The sequence below is a fragment of the Camelina sativa genome, chromosome 1, assembly GCF_030686135.1.
Source record: "Camelina sativa cultivar CO46 ecotype springtype chromosome 1, ASM3068613v1".
Taxonomy (NCBI): domain Eukaryota; kingdom Viridiplantae; phylum Streptophyta; class Magnoliopsida; order Brassicales; family Brassicaceae; genus Camelina; species Camelina sativa.
Window position 1 is genome coordinate 6,932,007 of NC_141880.1, and position 16,259 is coordinate 6,948,265.

A 16,259-nucleotide genomic window follows, 5' to 3' on the forward strand; every position below is an offset into this window, starting at 1 on the left:
TTAAAAAAATCATAACAATAAAGGTTGAGATTTTGCTTTCATCACTTGTAAGAAAAAACTAGATCACATTGTTTAAAACTATTTCAGTAAAAGCTGGTATATTTTCATTACACTTCTCTGTTTTAAGAAATTTTCCCTACTTTCTTGTGATGTAGCTTGCAACGTTCAATGTCCACTGGCCATTCGAGTACATTACTACCGTTATTGGGAGCTACGATAGCCTTGGGGTTAGGGTCACCAGTGTTGCATTTAAAACATCCCATGGGAGAACGTCTCCGACATATGGTGTATGTCGCCCCACCAAAAATTAGCATCCCCTCATTGCCATTTAGGAGTTTATGGACCTCGTGGATATCTTGAATTCCAGATTATTCAAACTATGGAGATCAGTAAATTCTGTAAACCAGATAAATTGATTTGACACTATACTAAATCAGGAAAAAACTCGGACAAATCGGGTTATCAGCTCGCACGTGAATTAATTACAAATGTTGAATATGGGCCGTCATGCACGGCCCTTAGGGTACAAGCTTGGAAACTTGAGGTCCCCCGAAGGTTTAACACTTTTTCTAGCAGATTGCTTCTCGTTCTCTCCCTGTGATGGAACGACTTGCTCATCGGAGTGTTCGGTGCGATACCCTATGTAAACGATGTGATTCGGAGGTGGAAACTATAAATCACGCACTATTTGAATGTTCCCATTCCTGTCGGATTTGGGACTTCTCTCCGGTTGACTTAAGTTCTGGGAGCTTTCCCTATAGTTCCATATACACGAACCTAGATTATCTTTTTTGGCGGGTGTCATTCCAGTCGGACTCTTCGAATATACGTCTCCGTTTACCATGGATTGTCTGGGTCAATTTGGAAGGATATGAATAAAAAAGTTTTTCAGGGCATTGAGGTGGAACCAATTGAGGTTATTAACCAGGCGGCCAATGACAAATTGTTATTAGAAGAGGCCAAATCCTTCACCAGGCCAATGACAAATTGTACGTTGTTCATGGAAGCTACAATGATGTTGTGGTAGAGTCACCAGCCTAACTTTCAAAACATAGGCATGCTGGTGATATCTTTTATAATTTAATTAATTTCATTATGATATTTATCTTTTAAGTTTTCTGTGAAAAAAGATTCAACTGTTGCTAACAATTTTCTGAATGAAGCTATAACTTGGAAGTCGAAATCGGGTTTAGTGTTGCACGCTATCTCGTTCGTGCTATATAACTTTAGGATGTATATATATACCACACATATATCCTACCAAAAAATCTTTATTTTACATCAATCCTTTAACAAATGTTTTCATAGAAGGTTGGTACGGCGATGCTGGTAACAATCAGATTGGAATTCGACCACGGTGTCACCAAAGTGAGTGTGGGGACCTAGAAAATCAAGTGACGTATCTCAATACTGAGTACATCAAGGACGAAGCTAAAGAGAGTTTGATGCGGGAGAGTGTAACCAGGGCATTATTCTGATACCATTAAATGGAAGAAAATTTTTCAACTTAGAAAGCTTTATTTGTGGATAAAGAATCAAATATATGCCAAGAATTTCTGAGATGGATGTCAATGTTTATCATTCATGATCACAACTAATCAGAATCAATAATAGTTTTATATATATGCTTTGGTTTTTCTTGTATTTGGTAGTGGCTTATGAAATTTGTTACTCTACTTGCACTTCTTGTAAAATTTGGGTGTTTCGATCCACAATTATCAAAAGACTATCAAATCATTTTGGATTTATAAAAAAAACTGCATTGATGATCTTACAAAAAAGCAATGATTTTGTCTATTAAAATCGACGGTCTATTAAAATGTTTTGCCTATTAAAAACTGCAGCATTTGAAGTTAAATGGTTCGATTCGATGAGTACATGAAAGCTGTTCATGGAAGCTACGGGTACTAGTACTACGATATCGGTGGTAGAGTCACGAGCCTAACTTTCAAACATCCCATGCTGGTGATATTTTCTACTTTATAAATTTATTATAATATTTACTAAGTTTTGAACCCACGCGTATATTTGATATATTTTGATGAAAACTATATATGATCGATGACGGTAGTAAAATATTATCTTATAAAAAAAATTAAATTAGTATTAAGGAAAAAGTTAAATTTCAAATATACAATTTTTTAAAATATAAAAATCAGTTGTGTTATAAAATCAAATCTGATAAAAAATCATGAATTTAACTCGACATCCAGGCGAGGCGAATTAAACTGATGACCTCACATATCCTAAACCATTTCTTTGACCACCAGAAAAACAAAACAATTTTATCATCATGAATTTAACTCGTTTTCATATTTAATTGATCGTTACCACCTATGTTTTCGTGTTTTTTATTCGATGTTTTCTTATTCTTCATATTCTATTTTGTCATTTCTATTGTCAAATTTTGTGGTAATCATCATCATTACTTTTACCGTCTGGTTCTTCGCTATACTCTTTTTCTTCTTCATCCTCGTCAACTTCTTCACATTTTTCCACTAAAAAACCTTTTTTTAGACTACCACACAACTTGTTAATCCATCAAACTCCAAGAACAAAATCATTTCTTTTCTCATAAAAATAAAAAATAAGATAAAAAATAAAAAATTAATGAAAGAATATCAACTCATCTATAAAATCATACACAAAAATATGTTTTACAGCTCATAAGAAGTAAAAAGCACAAACGTAGATAAATAAGATAATTTATATTTTACATAAATACTTATAATATTTTTAAAGTTTTAGAAGGTTTCGAAATATTAATTTTGAACCTTTTAAAAAGTTTCAATATTTATAATATTTTAAACTTTTAAAATTTAACAATTATAATTTAAAAAGTTTTTAATTATTATAATTTTAAAATTTTAATATTTATAATATTAAAACTTTTAAAAAAATTTAAATGTTATAATATATTTTTTTGAAACTTTTTAAAGTTTTAATTTGATTAAATAAAAAACTGGATCAAATCGAATATACTTTTAAACTTGGACGCCTGATAAATCAAGTTTTCATGCTCATTCGTTATTGGAAACATATTAATCTTATTTATACTAGTTCTAAATCATTGTCTAAAAATTTTCTAGCTGATGTGGGATATTGTGCATAGTTCTTTTATTTCCATAAATTGAAAATTTTCCTTTTTCTAAAAATTTTGGAAATATAAAAAATGTTAACGAATGACATGTCAAATCTTGATAGTTTGTTTAAAATAATAATATAAAAAATTCTGGAAATTTTTAAAAAGTGAATTAGTGAAGTGTCTAATCCCTATTGGTGGTTTAAAATCCTAGGTGGATGCTTTTACGAGCTTATAGCTTCTACTTTTTATTTAGTATAGATTTTTTAATTTTTCTCTCAATAAGTTTTGAGTGACTTGTGATATATATATATATATATATATATATGAATTACATGATATCATTGTTACTTTGTATTTAAATTATTACTGTAAGTAAAAAAAAATTAAAATATTGCCTGTAATGGAACAACAAAAGAGTGAAATACTCAAATATCAAAATGTTAACTAACACAATAACATAATAATTAAATTTATTGTCAATTCAAATTTTTTATTCTAGGTAAATAACATAAAATTTGCATTAATTTATAAAATTTTGAATCTAATATTTCATACGATTTTTTACAAATTAAAAACTAATAATAATAAATTCTACATAATATTTTAAAATATTTAAATCATAAATCAATAACACCTTCTTCATATCTATGATTTTATTATAGTCGTAAAGTGGAATCCAATACACCCCTTATCTATGATAGATTGTTGTTCTTTTGTTTTTTTACATTTTTTTACATATTAAATTGAACCGAAACCGGTTTAATCCCAGTTTCGCTGTAATGGCCTTTTTAGAGGTAACTTAGGTAAGAGAGTAGAAAGGTCAAAAGAAATTACTGGTAAGAGTCAACGTTGGCGGCGTCTTGCAATTTCCCAATAATTAAGAGTGCACTTTCGCACGAAGCTCTCTTCTCTTGTCTCGTCAGTCGTCCCATTAACTAACTCAAATACCAAATCTTTCAATCACCTTCTTCTTCTTCTTCTTCTTCTTCTTCTTCTTCCTTCACTAGTTGACTCTCTTCATCTCTCTCTCTCTCTCTCTGAATCATCTCTCACTCATCCACCACCCAAGAAACAATGAACACCAACGACCCGGATCCGCTTCCTTTAGGCAGACGCGGAGACGACTTCTCCGGTTCCAAAACGTACGCCATGAGCGGCAAAATCATGCTTAGCGCAATTGTCATCCTCTTCTTCGTCGTCATTTTAATGGTCTTCCTTCATCTCTACGCCCGTTGGTATCTCCTCCGTGCTCGTCGACGTCATCTCCGTCGTCGTAGCCGTAACCGCCGCGCTACTACTATGGTTTTCTTCACCGCTGATCCTTCAACCGCCGCTGCTTCTTCCGTCGCCGCTTCACGCGGACTCGATCCTAACGTCATTAAATCTCTCCCCGTTTTCACGTTTTCCGACGAGACTCATAGTAAAGATCCGATCGAATGCGCCGTTTGTTTGTCGGAGTTCGAAGAGAACGAAACGGGTCGGGTTTTGCCCAATTGCAAACACACGTTTCATGTTGATTGTATCGATATGTGGTTTCATTCTCATTCCACTTGTCCTCTTTGCCGCTCTCTCGTTGAGCCTCTCGCCGGAACTGAATTGACGGCGGTGACAACGACGGCGGAGGAGCAAGTTGTGATTGCGATTGATTCTGACCCGGTTTTGGTAACTGAACCGGGTTCTAGCTCCGGGTTGAGGTGCGAGCCAAGTGGATCTAGTTCTTCTACGACGTCGGCGGATAATTCCGGGAGAAAACCGGCGGCGATTACTGTTCCGAGGAGGAACTTCAACGAGTTAGAAGACGAGATGACTCGGAGAGACTCGCCAGCGAGTCAATCGTTTAGATCGCCGATGAGTCGGATGTTGTCTTTCACTAGGATGCTGAGTAGAGATAGAAGAAGCGCTTCGTCTCCTATTTCTGGAGCTCCGCCGGTATCTCCGTCGTTGAGCTGCCGGATACCGGTGACCGAGTCGGATATCGAGCGGGGTGTAGAGGAGACTCGTTGACTTGCCACGTGTTCGTGTGTGATTGGTTCTTGATTTCACCGTGAGTAGAAAGTTAAAAACGTTATTATTACGACAAACAAGTAATGTGATAAGTCAAACAGGCTTTTGTCTAGGTGTTGTAAGTTTCAGCGCAAGTGGAGACACGTGGCGTAATCTGAGCTTCCAGCAAATCAATATCCACCGTCTATTATAATGAGATTAGATAGATTTGTTTTGACGTTGTACAAAAAAAGTCTCAGCCGTCTCAACGTATTAATCAATTTACATTTATTATTATTTTTCCCATCTCTTTAACACTCTCTTTTGTAATACTGCCACCAATTCAATTCAATGGTCATAACTTTATAAACTCATAATACAATTAGTTTTCAACGAGTAATTAACACTCTGAAGCAAGTTTATTAGTGCTCAACACGACTGTGACTTCCTAGTTTTGACTCCTTAATCATGTATCTAATTATTTCATTTCGTTACTACTATATTAATATCATTTTCAGTCTTGTCCATTCATTTGGGGTCTGTTTGATATTTTAAATATATTGATGAAATATGATGACTCTTGGTGTCTCTACGCGTCAGTGGATCAAGTCTTATGCCTCCTAACCACACCACAACGTGATGTTAAAATAAAGTATCTGTTGCAACTAATTCATGTTAACAACAAAGTGGAGTAACAAGTTAACAACTCGCACTATCTCGAAACTCCAATCATCAGTTTCTTTTAAATCAAGTTTTATATTAAAAAAAAAAAACATTTAACACAACATTGCTATTCGTGATTTTCTTTAAGATGTATGCGTGAACAAATTCAGTTTTTAATTAAGCCTAAAAACTATACATAAACTACTAACTATTAGTTAAAAGGTTTGGCAAAGCTACCATACAAGACGTAAATGAAGGGCAAATTAGGTACGTACATATGGTTATCCCAAACAAGTAGATGACAAAAAGATCAAGAGAGTACAACAATTTCGTGGAACTTTCCATTGTCAATTAGATGACGCAAAAGTCTTTTGTTGCTTTCGCTAAGATCCAAAAGTCCAAAAATAGTGTAGAAAAAGGAATTAACATGTAGATAGATAGACTCATTTGGAATGTTTCTTGCTTCTTATATACTTTTTTTTTTGTATATGCAACGTCTTATGTTTCTTCTCAAGTTGTACTACTATATCCTTCTTTTACAAAAGATATATTTACCAGCTGTAAATTATTTTTCATAAGTGACAAAATGTGATGAAATTAACTAACGTAAATACCAACAAGTGAACGGCTGAGACTTTATCAAAATGTGATGAAAATTAACTAAATGTGATGAAATTAACTAACGTAAATACTGAAACTGATAATTAAATGCAATTAGGTTTACATGACTCGGTGGATAATTTTACTTGTTCTCACGGTTATGTTATCTTGAAAAAAATCATTCTTATGAACAAATCTTTAACATCCGAATTTATCAAAATTTCCACAAGCGCTCTCTGTCGCTCTAATATGTTAAAAGACAGTGGAGTTTTCATAGTGATACATATGCTACTTCTGGCAATGCCTTCATTATAACTTACACAAACGAACAGTTACAGAGTTAAATCCCATACCTAACTACACAATCTAATTATTTCCCCAAAGACTTTTCCACTGAAGAAACTTCAGTTACCTCAGCTGCTACATCTTCAGATCGACCCTTCCGTCTCTTCTTACTGTTTGGTGTGCATCTCGTGCCGACGGTGTTGATCTTTGAGATCTTTAGCGAGACTTTCCGTGTCGTCTGGCTTGAGACAGAACATGTGTTTTGCTTCTTTGGTGGTGGTGACTCGTGAGATTTGCCTTTGCTTATTGGAGACTTAGCTCGTTTCCGGGGTAAATTCATTGCTCTTTTCCCATTCTCTCTGTTATGATTCTTGAGCAACCGAACACTGAAAGGTTTAACTGCTGTATAACACATTGGTTCGTTTGTGGAGTTCCCAGGTTTTTCCAGATCAACGTCTCCATTGTTCACCTGTGCAAAAACCATACTTCAAATGTTGAATTCTTGTTTGGTCAACAGACATAATTGGTATCCCCCCGTGACTTACCAACTGGAGAAGCGCAGAGAAAGCCCGAGCTACGTTGTGCTTTTCTTGACCTTTCATGAGATCGGTAAACGTCTCCACGTTTCCACTCTCTTCAACAGTCAGTTTGTTAATAATCCTTTCTCCATATTCTTGAATGTCAAACGGAGGGTGTAGCTCCTGATTCATAGAAAAACAACAACCAGAGGATATAGAAAATGCATTAGATATTTGACTTCAAGTGAATGGTCACAGAAACTAGGATAACGAAAATTACTTGTTCTTCTAGGTTTTGCTCAATTTTGTGTTTCCACGTTGAAACCCGAGCAGCCAGATCCGTTTGCTTCTCACTTTTAGCTATGTTAGCAAGAAGAGCATCCTACAACAAAAAAAAGACGAACATTTGAGCTTCCATAAGAAAACAGAGCTAAAACCTAACTCGGTCTACTCAAAGCTGACAAATGTAGATGAAAATTGTACATGTATAAAATCAAACCAATGTAGTTACCAGGTGTGAGCGGCAAAGATCTTCCAAGCTTTCTTGACAATTTGATTTGTCGTTTCCAAATCCATCGTAGTTGTGAAACTCAGCAGCTCCACCATCATTCTGCATTTTTAAGTTCAAATGAGCGGATACGCATTCCATATATTTCGACCAAAATAGATCAATGAGTGAAACTACTGACCGTATTGAGAACATCTTCATCCATGAACGGATGTTCTGGATCATCACCATCATGATCCCCAAAATCATGGAAGTCGCCATTATTGGCTTCATCATGGTTATCCTGATCGTTATTGCCGTTAGCACCACACGGATGGTTTCCTCCATTTACAAGCATCTCTCGAAACTGACATCAAAACTATCAGTTTCTTTGTGTTGCATTACAATATTATATGAAAGGTATAGAGAACACAGACCTTCTCGTAATAGGGGATGTCTTGTGATTCTTGCTCGTCTTTCCTAGCAGAACCTTGCATCTTCCAAATTCCAATAAGCTCTGAACTGATGGGACCATTGGGTCTAGCGAGAGGAAACATGGAAGTCATATGGTCTTTGGTAAGGTTCCATTCAATCTTTTTGAACTTTTTTACTGCTCAAGAAATAAGTAGAGCATGAACTACAGAAATAAGACGCAGATCGAAAGATATAGCTTCAGATATTAATCAAAACAAAAGCATAAGCCATTTCCCAACCTTTTTTGAAAGGCTTCACTTTCAGCTTCCCTGGTTCATAGGGATTCAATGGCTTCCATGGATCATCTTCATCAGCATCTGTATCACTTAAATCCATGGTTCCTCCATATTCATTATCCATGTCAAAACCATGATCATTGTCTTCAAAAACAGGAGGCTGAGACTCTTGCTCACAATCTTGAACATTGGGACCATTCCCACATATTGGGGACAAGTTGACATTAGTGCCTTGATTCTTGCCAACAGATGACTTACGGGCACTTCCTCCAGAACGTCCTATAGATTTACGTACTGAGCTGCCTCTGTGAGCACTGTTCTTTCCTTTACCAGCATAGGTATCACCTAAAAATTCATTCACCGCTACAGCATCACATGGGTCTAATATAATAAAATCCCGGTAGAGATGTGTAGTTGCCAACTGCAAGACATGAAAGTTAAAAGAGAGTTTAAGCACCAAACTCTTCTGTTGTTTTTCGATGCTCTAAGAGATGGAAGAACAAGCTATACCAGATAGGATTCCAATTCTCCTCCGTCACCACTAGTATCCAAACAGTCACCTTCAACAACAACTAGATTCGCCGGAGGCTTGACAAAGTGATTTGGACAGGCATCTCCCACAACCGAGCTGTCCAAGCTATTCTTTGGGTCCACTATTTTATCAACCATATCGGGATTAGAAATCTGCACTCTTTGAGTGGTAGATGGATAAAAATTATAAATTTAAGAACTTGTTTACCTGGGATGTCATCTACGTTCCAGAAGAGATCATTTTCTTCTTCATCAACCTGACGCGAGGAGCTTGCCCCAGCCTCATTTGATGTATCTTTCGACTGTTCTTGCTCTCTGTTTAAAACAACAAAAACAGTTGACTAATCAGAGAACTTTTTTAATATATATCTTTTGCAATTCTGTAACAAACCGCCTATGTTTGATTGAGATAACATGGTCACAACGATTAGCTTTCTATAGAGTACATAGTTTCTTCATGAATTGCATGACGAAAAGAATGTAAATTTCCACTCAGATACAAAGAAAACATGAATCTCATCAAGTCACAGCTTAGACACAGCACCTTTATAGAAAATAATTCCTTTTCTAGGTGCAACCCATGGAATAAATTCAATTACATCTGTGAACACAAAACAAAACCCATACACATAGAGAAAGATGAAATCGAAGTTAGCCCCTAAACCCAGAGATGCTTGGAGTATCTAACACAGGTACTAATTTTTTTTATCCTATTCGATTATCATTGGACATTAACTTGGCACAAAACAGGAAATTCGAAAAGAAAAAAAAAAAAAAAGGACAAACCTTTGCTTCGATAGAAACTCCAACGTACGCAGAACCAAATTATACAAGTATTCAACTTTCTTGCTGTAAACCTGAACCGAACCCTGAAGAAGCAAAGCAGCTACAGGAACACAAAAATGGAAACCCCAAATCTCAATTACCCTAAAATAAGGGAATAACTTGAAATCAAACTGAGAAAAATTCTGCAAAAATCGAAGCAAAATCCACAAACCTTCAGCGAAATTCACAGGAATCTGCCCATCTTCTTCATTTCCAGTGATTTCTCCGGTACAGATTTTGAGAAGGTACTCTTCTAGCTTCTCCGACAAATCAACTTCCCAATTAGCTACCAAATCTCTCTCCGGCTGTACCGTGTGAATCCTCTCGCCAAGGACTCCACCACCGCCGTGGCTTGTCATTCTATGTTAAGACGCACGGAAACTAAACTTCTGTATGGAGAGATTGGATAATTCATACCCTTAATACCAAAACCCCCAAAAAAACCCTAAAAATTGTGAATTGGGAGGATTCCAGCTAAAAATCGAAAATTTCCAAAGAAATCTCTGATTTTTCAAGTGAAATTTGAGAAATTTTGCTGAGAAACGAAGAGAATGTACGATCTAAGACGAGACAAAATTCAAGTAATTAGTGAAGAAGATAGAAGGAACTGTGAGAAGAGAGCGAGATTGGGGAAAGAGAGAGAGAGATACGAAATATTTTGTCTTCTCTAGATTTTCCCGCTCCTCATCAATTTGCAAACAGTATTACTTTTGAGCCTATGGGCTTTCTTTTAAAGCCCAATAAAACCCCACTTGTGTTACTTCGGTCGGAAGCGGAAGTATTCTGATGATGATGAAACCATTGGCTGCATAAACACTGTTAGCAAGAGGAGGAGCAATTTCAAAATCATGTAATTTAAGAGAGTCGTATACAAACCTTTACTGTGGGTGATATGAGTATTTTTGCCATCTTCATAGTCTTATGTGATATATACTAAACTGATCGAATTTTAATTAAATCTGAGATATTGGGAACTTATGATGAGCAATTGATTGAAGGCAAATAAACCATTTCTGCATATATCTTCAAAGCAAGATATTTCTATTTAGAGAAACCTCAAGCTTTAAAAGGTGAAAAGTAGACATAGAACAAAAAATTTCGGATAAGTTAATCAAACATGGGGGTGAATTAAATTAAACTTTAAAATAAGAGGGACCTTTCCGTAAAGTTTTATTTTATTCTCCTCCTTCGTTGGCTCTTGGAGTCTGAACATCAACATCAGAGAGATCTCTAGATTGCTGGTGGTGGATTCGAAAAATCTCTCACGGTCGGTTCTTGACAACGGATCAAGCTCTCTAATCATCTCCCCCAAATCTGCGTTATCATCTGATCCATCGAGTATTTCTCTTTTTTTTTATCCTTAATTTTACTTTTTTCGTAAATCTGAAGAAATCATGAATTCGAACTTCGGGAAGAGATCGTCCGGATCAACCAATAGCTTCGATTTCGATCTGGGACTCGGATCGAGCCAAGGTAGACCTCTGAATGGCCAGAAAAGCCAAACGTCTTCTTATTCAAGCTCAAATTCGCAGCCGAGACCTGCGTGGCAGCCTGGTAAGCCTTCGTGGACGCATCAGCCCGCGCCGAAGCAGACTACGATCCGATCCGAGATCGGTAGTGGACCGACTTCGATGGTTGGTGATATTCACGGTAAGACGTGGGGTTCAGCTTCGGGATCGGGTTCAGGTTCGGGTATTGGGATTGTGAACAAGGATCCTAGTTTGTTTGGAGATCTGGTTGGTTCCGCGATTGGTCAAGGTAAATCTAATAGAAACGTGCCGTTGAAGAATGCACCGCCTGTTTCGAATAAGAGTCTTTACTCTATGGGGAATTTGGCTGATTCGTTGCCCAAATCGGGTAATTCTATGAAAACTGGTGGTGGTTTGGGTTATAATAGTAGTAATCCGAGTGGTTTTTCAGGTGGTTACACGAGCTCCGTTGGTGTTAAGACGACTCCAAATCTTGGAGGTCCTTCAATGAAAAATATGTCTGGTGGGAATATGAGTGGGTCTGGTATTTCTTTGAATAGTGATCCCTTTGGTTCTTTGCTTGGTTTTGGATCAAAGTCATCAGGAAAGGTTAACAACAATGCACAGAGTTCATTCCAATCCGGAGCATCGAAGCAGAACCCGAATGGTAGCGGTTTCGCGGGGTCGACCACTCAAAACAACGACTTTGGTGATTTCCAGAATGCTGCGAAATCAAACTCGTTCTCATCAGGCGGGTTTACGAGTGGCTTTAATGCTTCAAACGTTGATTTTGGTGTGCAATCAAGTGGTCCTCAGTCTTCGAGTGTGAACGATGATGATCCATTAGGAATGTTTACTAGTTCCAATTCCTCAGCTGCAGCAGCGGCTACACCACAAACTGAAGATTGGGGATTTGAAAGTTTTGACGGTGGGGCTGATTCTGGCGGCGGTTCTACCACTGAGCTTGATGGGTTGCCGCCACCTCCACCGGGTGTATCTGCTACATCAGCTAAGAGCAAGGGTATTGATAACCAGAGGCAAGGTCAGTATGCTGATGCCATAAAGTGGCTCTCTTGGGCTGTGATTCTTATGGATAAAGCTGGAGATGAAGCTGGATCAGCAGAGGTTCTTTCAACAAGGGCTTCGTGTTACAAAGAAGTTGGAGAGTATAAGAAGGCTGTAGCCGACTGCACAAAGGTATATTAAGAAAGGCACATTTTTCTTTGGATCCATCATGGTTCATATGATTCTTATCTCAGACCCTTAGTTTCATCCATATACGAATACTCTAGTTGTATGAGTTAGTTATTGAGTTGTAGATGTGTTGGAATTAGCTAGGGGGTTAACTGTTAAGGACTCTTGATGTAATTGATACTGATAAGAGTTATTAGATATAGGAAACTCAATATGAGATTTAGGTTCATATGAAATCTTAATATAGGTTACGAGTTAGAAATACTGTGCAGGTATAGAAGTTTTAGAGTCTTGCTTTGTAGACCTGAACAATTCATCATAGCTAGTTGATTGGTTGTTATACTCCATTGATGGTTTTGTTGGAGACTGAGATCAAAACCAACATCTGGAAAACTTGTTCTAGAAATATTTTCGTTCTTGATCTGATCTTCAGAGATTTTTTGTTTTTCTTCACTTTGAAAACGTGATTGCAGGTAATTGATCACGACAAGAAGAATGTGACCATTCTGGTTCAACGAGCACTCTTATACGAGAGCATGGAGAAATACAAACTCGGAGCTGAAGACCTAAGGATGGTTCTAAAGATCGATCCTGGGAATAGAATCGCTAGAAGCACAGTTCACCGCCTAGCCAAAATGGCTGAATGATCCTCCATATATAACTATATATACTTTTCAAAGAAAAATAAAAAAAATCCCTTCAAATCTCTATAATCCTTCTTCTCATTGCTCAATACGGTTTCGTCTCTCATCCATGGACCACGCGTGCGTGTATTTTTTTTTTTGGGAGATTTATTAATTCGTCTATATGGCTCATAAATGTATTTTTTGGAACAGTGCATTATATGTTGTTGATTTTCTTCTCAAGTTTATCATAAAATGGTTGGACATCAATGTTTCATGAACATCGGTACAAGCTCGTTGGTATAACTATATAAGAGTTTTAAGTTCGTGGTGAATGAAATGCCAAAGACATCCGTAAACGAGAACCTTACTTTATGATACGCTGCCTGCGTGAATCGTGATGAACGTGAGACGTCTAACGCTTATTACATAAATTAATCATTAACTCTAATACTGGTATTAAATTACACGTTTAGGGTGAGTATACTTCGTTCTTTTTTTTTTGTTAACTATTTTTACTATCAAAAACTCTTTGTATATCAACTAATAGTACAAAACTCTCAAGTCAATCAACCATACATTAAAATATATTTTCCCTCAGATAAATATTCGTATTGAGAAAAGGATAGAATACTGAGATTACGTGTATTGATAATTGAAAGCATTGATTACCCGACGACGCTCGTGGACGCAACACTCCAAATACCGAGTAAATAAACTAATGACAGTTTCTCATACGTTTTGTTTTGAGAGAGAGCCAAAAGAAGAAAAAAAAAAAAAAAAAAAAGCTTACTAATAATTTTGTCGTTACGTGGATTTAGCCTTTAAATTTGTTGTAACCGTCATGTATCAAGGAACATAAAAAACAATGCGAAATTACTATTATACTACAGTAACTATATAAAGTAATTTAATTTCACAGCGACTTTATTATTATAAAACCAAAAAGGCATTTATTCTGGTTGGGGCCTATAAAATGCATTTCACCTGCACCGTAGCAAAAACCTCCTCTTGAAACCCGAAAAATAAAACAAACAGAGAGAAGAAGATGTGTGGCGGTGCTATTATTTCCGATTTTGCCCCTCTCGTCACCAAGGCCAAGGGTCGTAAACTCACGGCGGAGGAACTCTGGTCAGAGCTCGATGTTTCCGCTGGTGACAACTTCTGGGGTTTCGATTCCACCTCCAAGTTCCATCCCACCAACCAAGGTAATCATACGAAAAAATTCACAAAAAAAAAATAATAATATTGAGGAATATAAAGTTTTTTCTGTAGATTAGGAATATTTACGAGATGATTAAATGATTAGGGATTTTTGGTGAGGAAATGATTAGGGATTTTTAAAAATGTTTTTTTTGGTTTTTTGGTAATGTTATTTATTAGAATTATTTAATGATCTGTGGGGTTAAACCTGTAATTTTTGTAACTTTGGGGAATCCGATGTATTTTTTTTTTGAAGTTAACGTGAAAGAGGAGGCGAAGAAGGAGCCGGCGACGACGGAGAAGCGGAGGAAGAGGAAGAATGTTTACAGAGGGATAAGGAAGCGTCCATGGGGGAAATGGGCGGCGGAGATTCGAGATCCACGAAAAGGTGTCAGAGTCTGGCTTGGGACGTTCAACACGGCGGAGGAAGCTGCCGTGGCTTACGACGTAGCGGCGAAACGGATCCGCGGTGATAAAGCCAAGCTCAACTTCCCAGATCTGACTCATCATCCTCCTCCTCCTATTCCTCCGCAGGTGTTGTCATCACCCTCCGTGTCATTAACTGATCATCAGCCTCCGGCGAAGAAGCTCTGCGTAGTATCTCAGAGCGAGTTAATAACTCAGCCGAGTTACCCGGTGGAGTGCGTTGGGTTTGGGAACGGGAACGAGTTTCAAGAACCGAGTTACGGGTTTGAGACTGATTACGATCTGAAACAGCAGATATCGAGCTTGGAGTCGTTCCTTGAGCTGGACGCTACCACGGCGGATGAGCAGCTGAGTCGACTCGATGAGTCGGTTTCCGAGGTGGATTTGTGGATGCTTGATGATGTCATCGCGTCGTATGAATGAAATAAAGTAATAAGTAAAAACAGAAAAAAATGAAATAAATATTGCATTATATTATGTTCTGTAACAGCCGTTACTTGTTAAGCTTTTTACCGTTACATGATGCAACTGCTGCTGATGATGTCTGGGTGGTGTAATGTTGTGACTCAAATCGTGCGTTATATTACGGTTTGTGTTATTGTTATTCTCTATTATGGAAACCTTACATAGTGTGTAATGTAAATATAGATTTGTAATAACAACTTTTAAACACACAGCTATGTATTTTTTGTTTACTCATTGGTACATTCTTCATAGATTTGTCAGCTATTGTGTTACTCTTGGTTTTGGTAATATTAATATATTTATCAAAACAAAGAGATTAATAGTTTTTATTGAAAAAGGTGATGATAGATTTGTCAGCTATTGTGTTACTCTTGGTTTTGGTAATATTAATATATTTATCAAAGAGATTAATAGTTTTTATTGAAAAAGGTGATGATACTAGTATATTAGTAGAAGTGACAAATTAGCAGCCTTTTAATATTTTTTATTTTTATTTTCCGGTTCTTTATAACTACGTATTATGTCTCGTCTGTGTATGAAAAAGGTTGTATGATGATTTATGAGTTTTTTTTTTTTTCATCAATTTATGTACATCTTTACTGGAAAAGGAAGTCTCTACCGTTACTCTTCGTCTTATGGAAAATTGGAATTCTGAATTCTTTTTAAAAAAATGAAAGCAACAACTTACAAATGAAAAACATAGATAGCCAACCTCAGTCCGATTAGAACTAACGGCAAAATAGACTGGATTAACAGAATAAATAAAAGAAAAATAATTACATACATATGAACTTATATATATATATATATATATATTAGATAAAATTAGAAGTTTGTATTTTAACTAAATGGTAAATATCTATAGTCCTATCGTTTTCCCAAAAAGTTTGTTCGTACGTATACAACATGCAGATGGTAAATAAATAATGTTAACTGATAGATGCATGAACCTCTAAAAAGCCTAGTTGGTCTAATAAGAATTAAAGTGGGTCCCTCCAATGTTTCGAAGATTGACAGAATCTATTTGTTTCACGAGTTTTGTCTAATTTTGTTTTGACGTTTCTGATATAATTATATCATTAATTAGTAATTTTATACCACTCGCATCTATTCGGTGTGAATGATTTATTATTAATTACTTAATCAAATTCAGATAACCAAAAATCATCTAATGATCCGTGTCTTTACACTG

The 16,259-nt window shown here is 36.5% G+C and overlaps 4 protein-coding genes and 1 long non-coding RNA gene across 7 annotated transcripts; 4 read left to right on the top strand and 1 right to left on the bottom strand.

Annotated features, from left to right (window-relative positions):
• Positions 1-3,802: 3,802 nt before the first annotated feature.
• LOC104781593 (RING-H2 finger protein ATL2) lies at positions 3,803-5,365 on the top strand. Its single transcript, XM_010506311.3, has one exon. The coding sequence runs from the start codon at positions 4,160-4,162 to the stop codon at positions 5,087-5,089; it is 930 nt and encodes a 309-aa protein (XP_010504613.1). The 5' UTR covers positions 3,803-4,159; the 3' UTR covers positions 5,090-5,365.
• Positions 5,366-6,518: 1,153 nt separating this feature from the next.
• Positions 6,519-10,734, bottom strand: LOC104781604 (condensin-2 complex subunit H2). Of its 3 annotated transcripts, XM_087507628.1 has the most exons (12): positions 10,564-10,706; positions 9,860-10,492; positions 9,649-9,748; positions 9,071-9,177; positions 8,842-8,984; positions 8,335-8,752; positions 8,059-8,231; positions 7,824-7,988; positions 7,646-7,744; positions 7,415-7,516; positions 7,162-7,317; positions 6,519-7,085 (listed from the first exon to the last, which is right to left on the bottom strand). In XM_087507628.1, exons 2-12 carry the CDS (start codon positions 10,044-10,046, stop codon positions 6,702-6,704), a joined length of 2,034 nt encoding a protein of 677 aa, XP_087363754.1. In that variant the 5' UTR covers positions 10,047-10,492; positions 10,564-10,706; the 3' UTR covers positions 6,519-6,701. The 3 variants fall into 3 exon arrangements, with proteins under 3 accessions (XP_087363754.1, XP_019102253.1, XP_087363743.1); XM_019246708.2 differs by having other exon boundaries at positions 9,860-10,734; XM_087507617.1 differs by lacking the exon at positions 10,564-10,706 and having other exon boundaries at positions 9,649-10,183.
• Positions 6,733-7,378, top strand: LOC147949618 (uncharacterized). The gene is made up of 2 exons (XR_015594752.1): positions 6,733-6,946; positions 7,055-7,378. It is a non-coding gene; the product is annotated as an uncharacterized LOC147949618 (long non-coding RNA).
• Positions 10,649-13,243, top strand: LOC104781615 (uncharacterized). Its single transcript, XM_010506333.2, has 2 exons — positions 10,649-12,353; positions 12,824-13,243. The coding sequence occupies exons 1-2, from the start codon at positions 11,082-11,084 to the stop codon at positions 12,995-12,997; spliced, it is 1,446 nt and encodes a 481-aa protein (XP_010504635.2). The 5' UTR covers positions 10,649-11,081; the 3' UTR covers positions 12,998-13,243.
• A 583-nt stretch (positions 13,244-13,826) lies between these two features.
• LOC104781624 (ethylene-responsive transcription factor RAP2-3) lies at positions 13,827-15,301 on the top strand. Its single transcript, XM_010506345.3, has 2 exons — positions 13,827-14,181; positions 14,433-15,301. The coding sequence occupies exons 1-2, from the start codon at positions 14,022-14,024 to the stop codon at positions 15,023-15,025; spliced, it is 753 nt and encodes a 250-aa protein (XP_010504647.2). The 5' UTR covers positions 13,827-14,021; the 3' UTR covers positions 15,026-15,301.
• Positions 15,302-16,259: the final 958 nt, after the last annotated feature.

What these genes read in the sequence shown, in the direction of transcription:
- LOC104781615 (XM_010506333.2), top strand. Translation starts at nt 11,082, where the DNA reads ATGAATTCGAACTTCGGGAAGAGATCGTCCGGATCAACCAATAGCTTC. An exon ending in CTGTAGCCGACTGCACAAAG is followed by an intron (nt 12,354 to 12,823) that starts GTATATTAAGAA and finishes ACGTGATTGCAG; the next exon opens with GTAATTGATCACGACAAGAA.
- LOC104781624 (XM_010506345.3), top strand. Translation starts at nt 14,022, where the DNA reads ATGTGTGGCGGTGCTATTATTTCCGATTTTGCCCCTCTCGTCACCAAG. An exon ending in GTTCCATCCCACCAACCAAG is followed by an intron (nt 14,182 to 14,432) that starts GTAATCATACGA and finishes TTTTTTTTGAAG; the next exon opens with TTAACGTGAAAGAGGAGGCG.
- LOC104781604 (XM_087507617.1), bottom strand. Translation starts at nt 10,046, where the DNA reads ATGACAAGCCACGGCGGTGGTGGAGTCCTTGGCGAGAGGATTCACACG. An exon ending in GAACGTAGATGACATCCCAG is followed by an intron (nt 8,985 to 9,070) that starts GTAAACAAGTTC and finishes TTGATAAAATAG; the next exon opens with TGGACCCAAAGAATAGCTTG. An exon ending in ACATCCCCTATTACGAGAAG is followed by an intron (nt 7,989 to 8,058) that starts GTCTGTGTTCTC and finishes TTTTGATGTCAG; the next exon opens with TTTCGAGAGATGCTTGTAAA.
- LOC104781593 (XM_010506311.3), top strand. Translation starts at nt 4,160, where the DNA reads ATGAACACCAACGACCCGGATCCGCTTCCTTTAGGCAGACGCGGAGAC.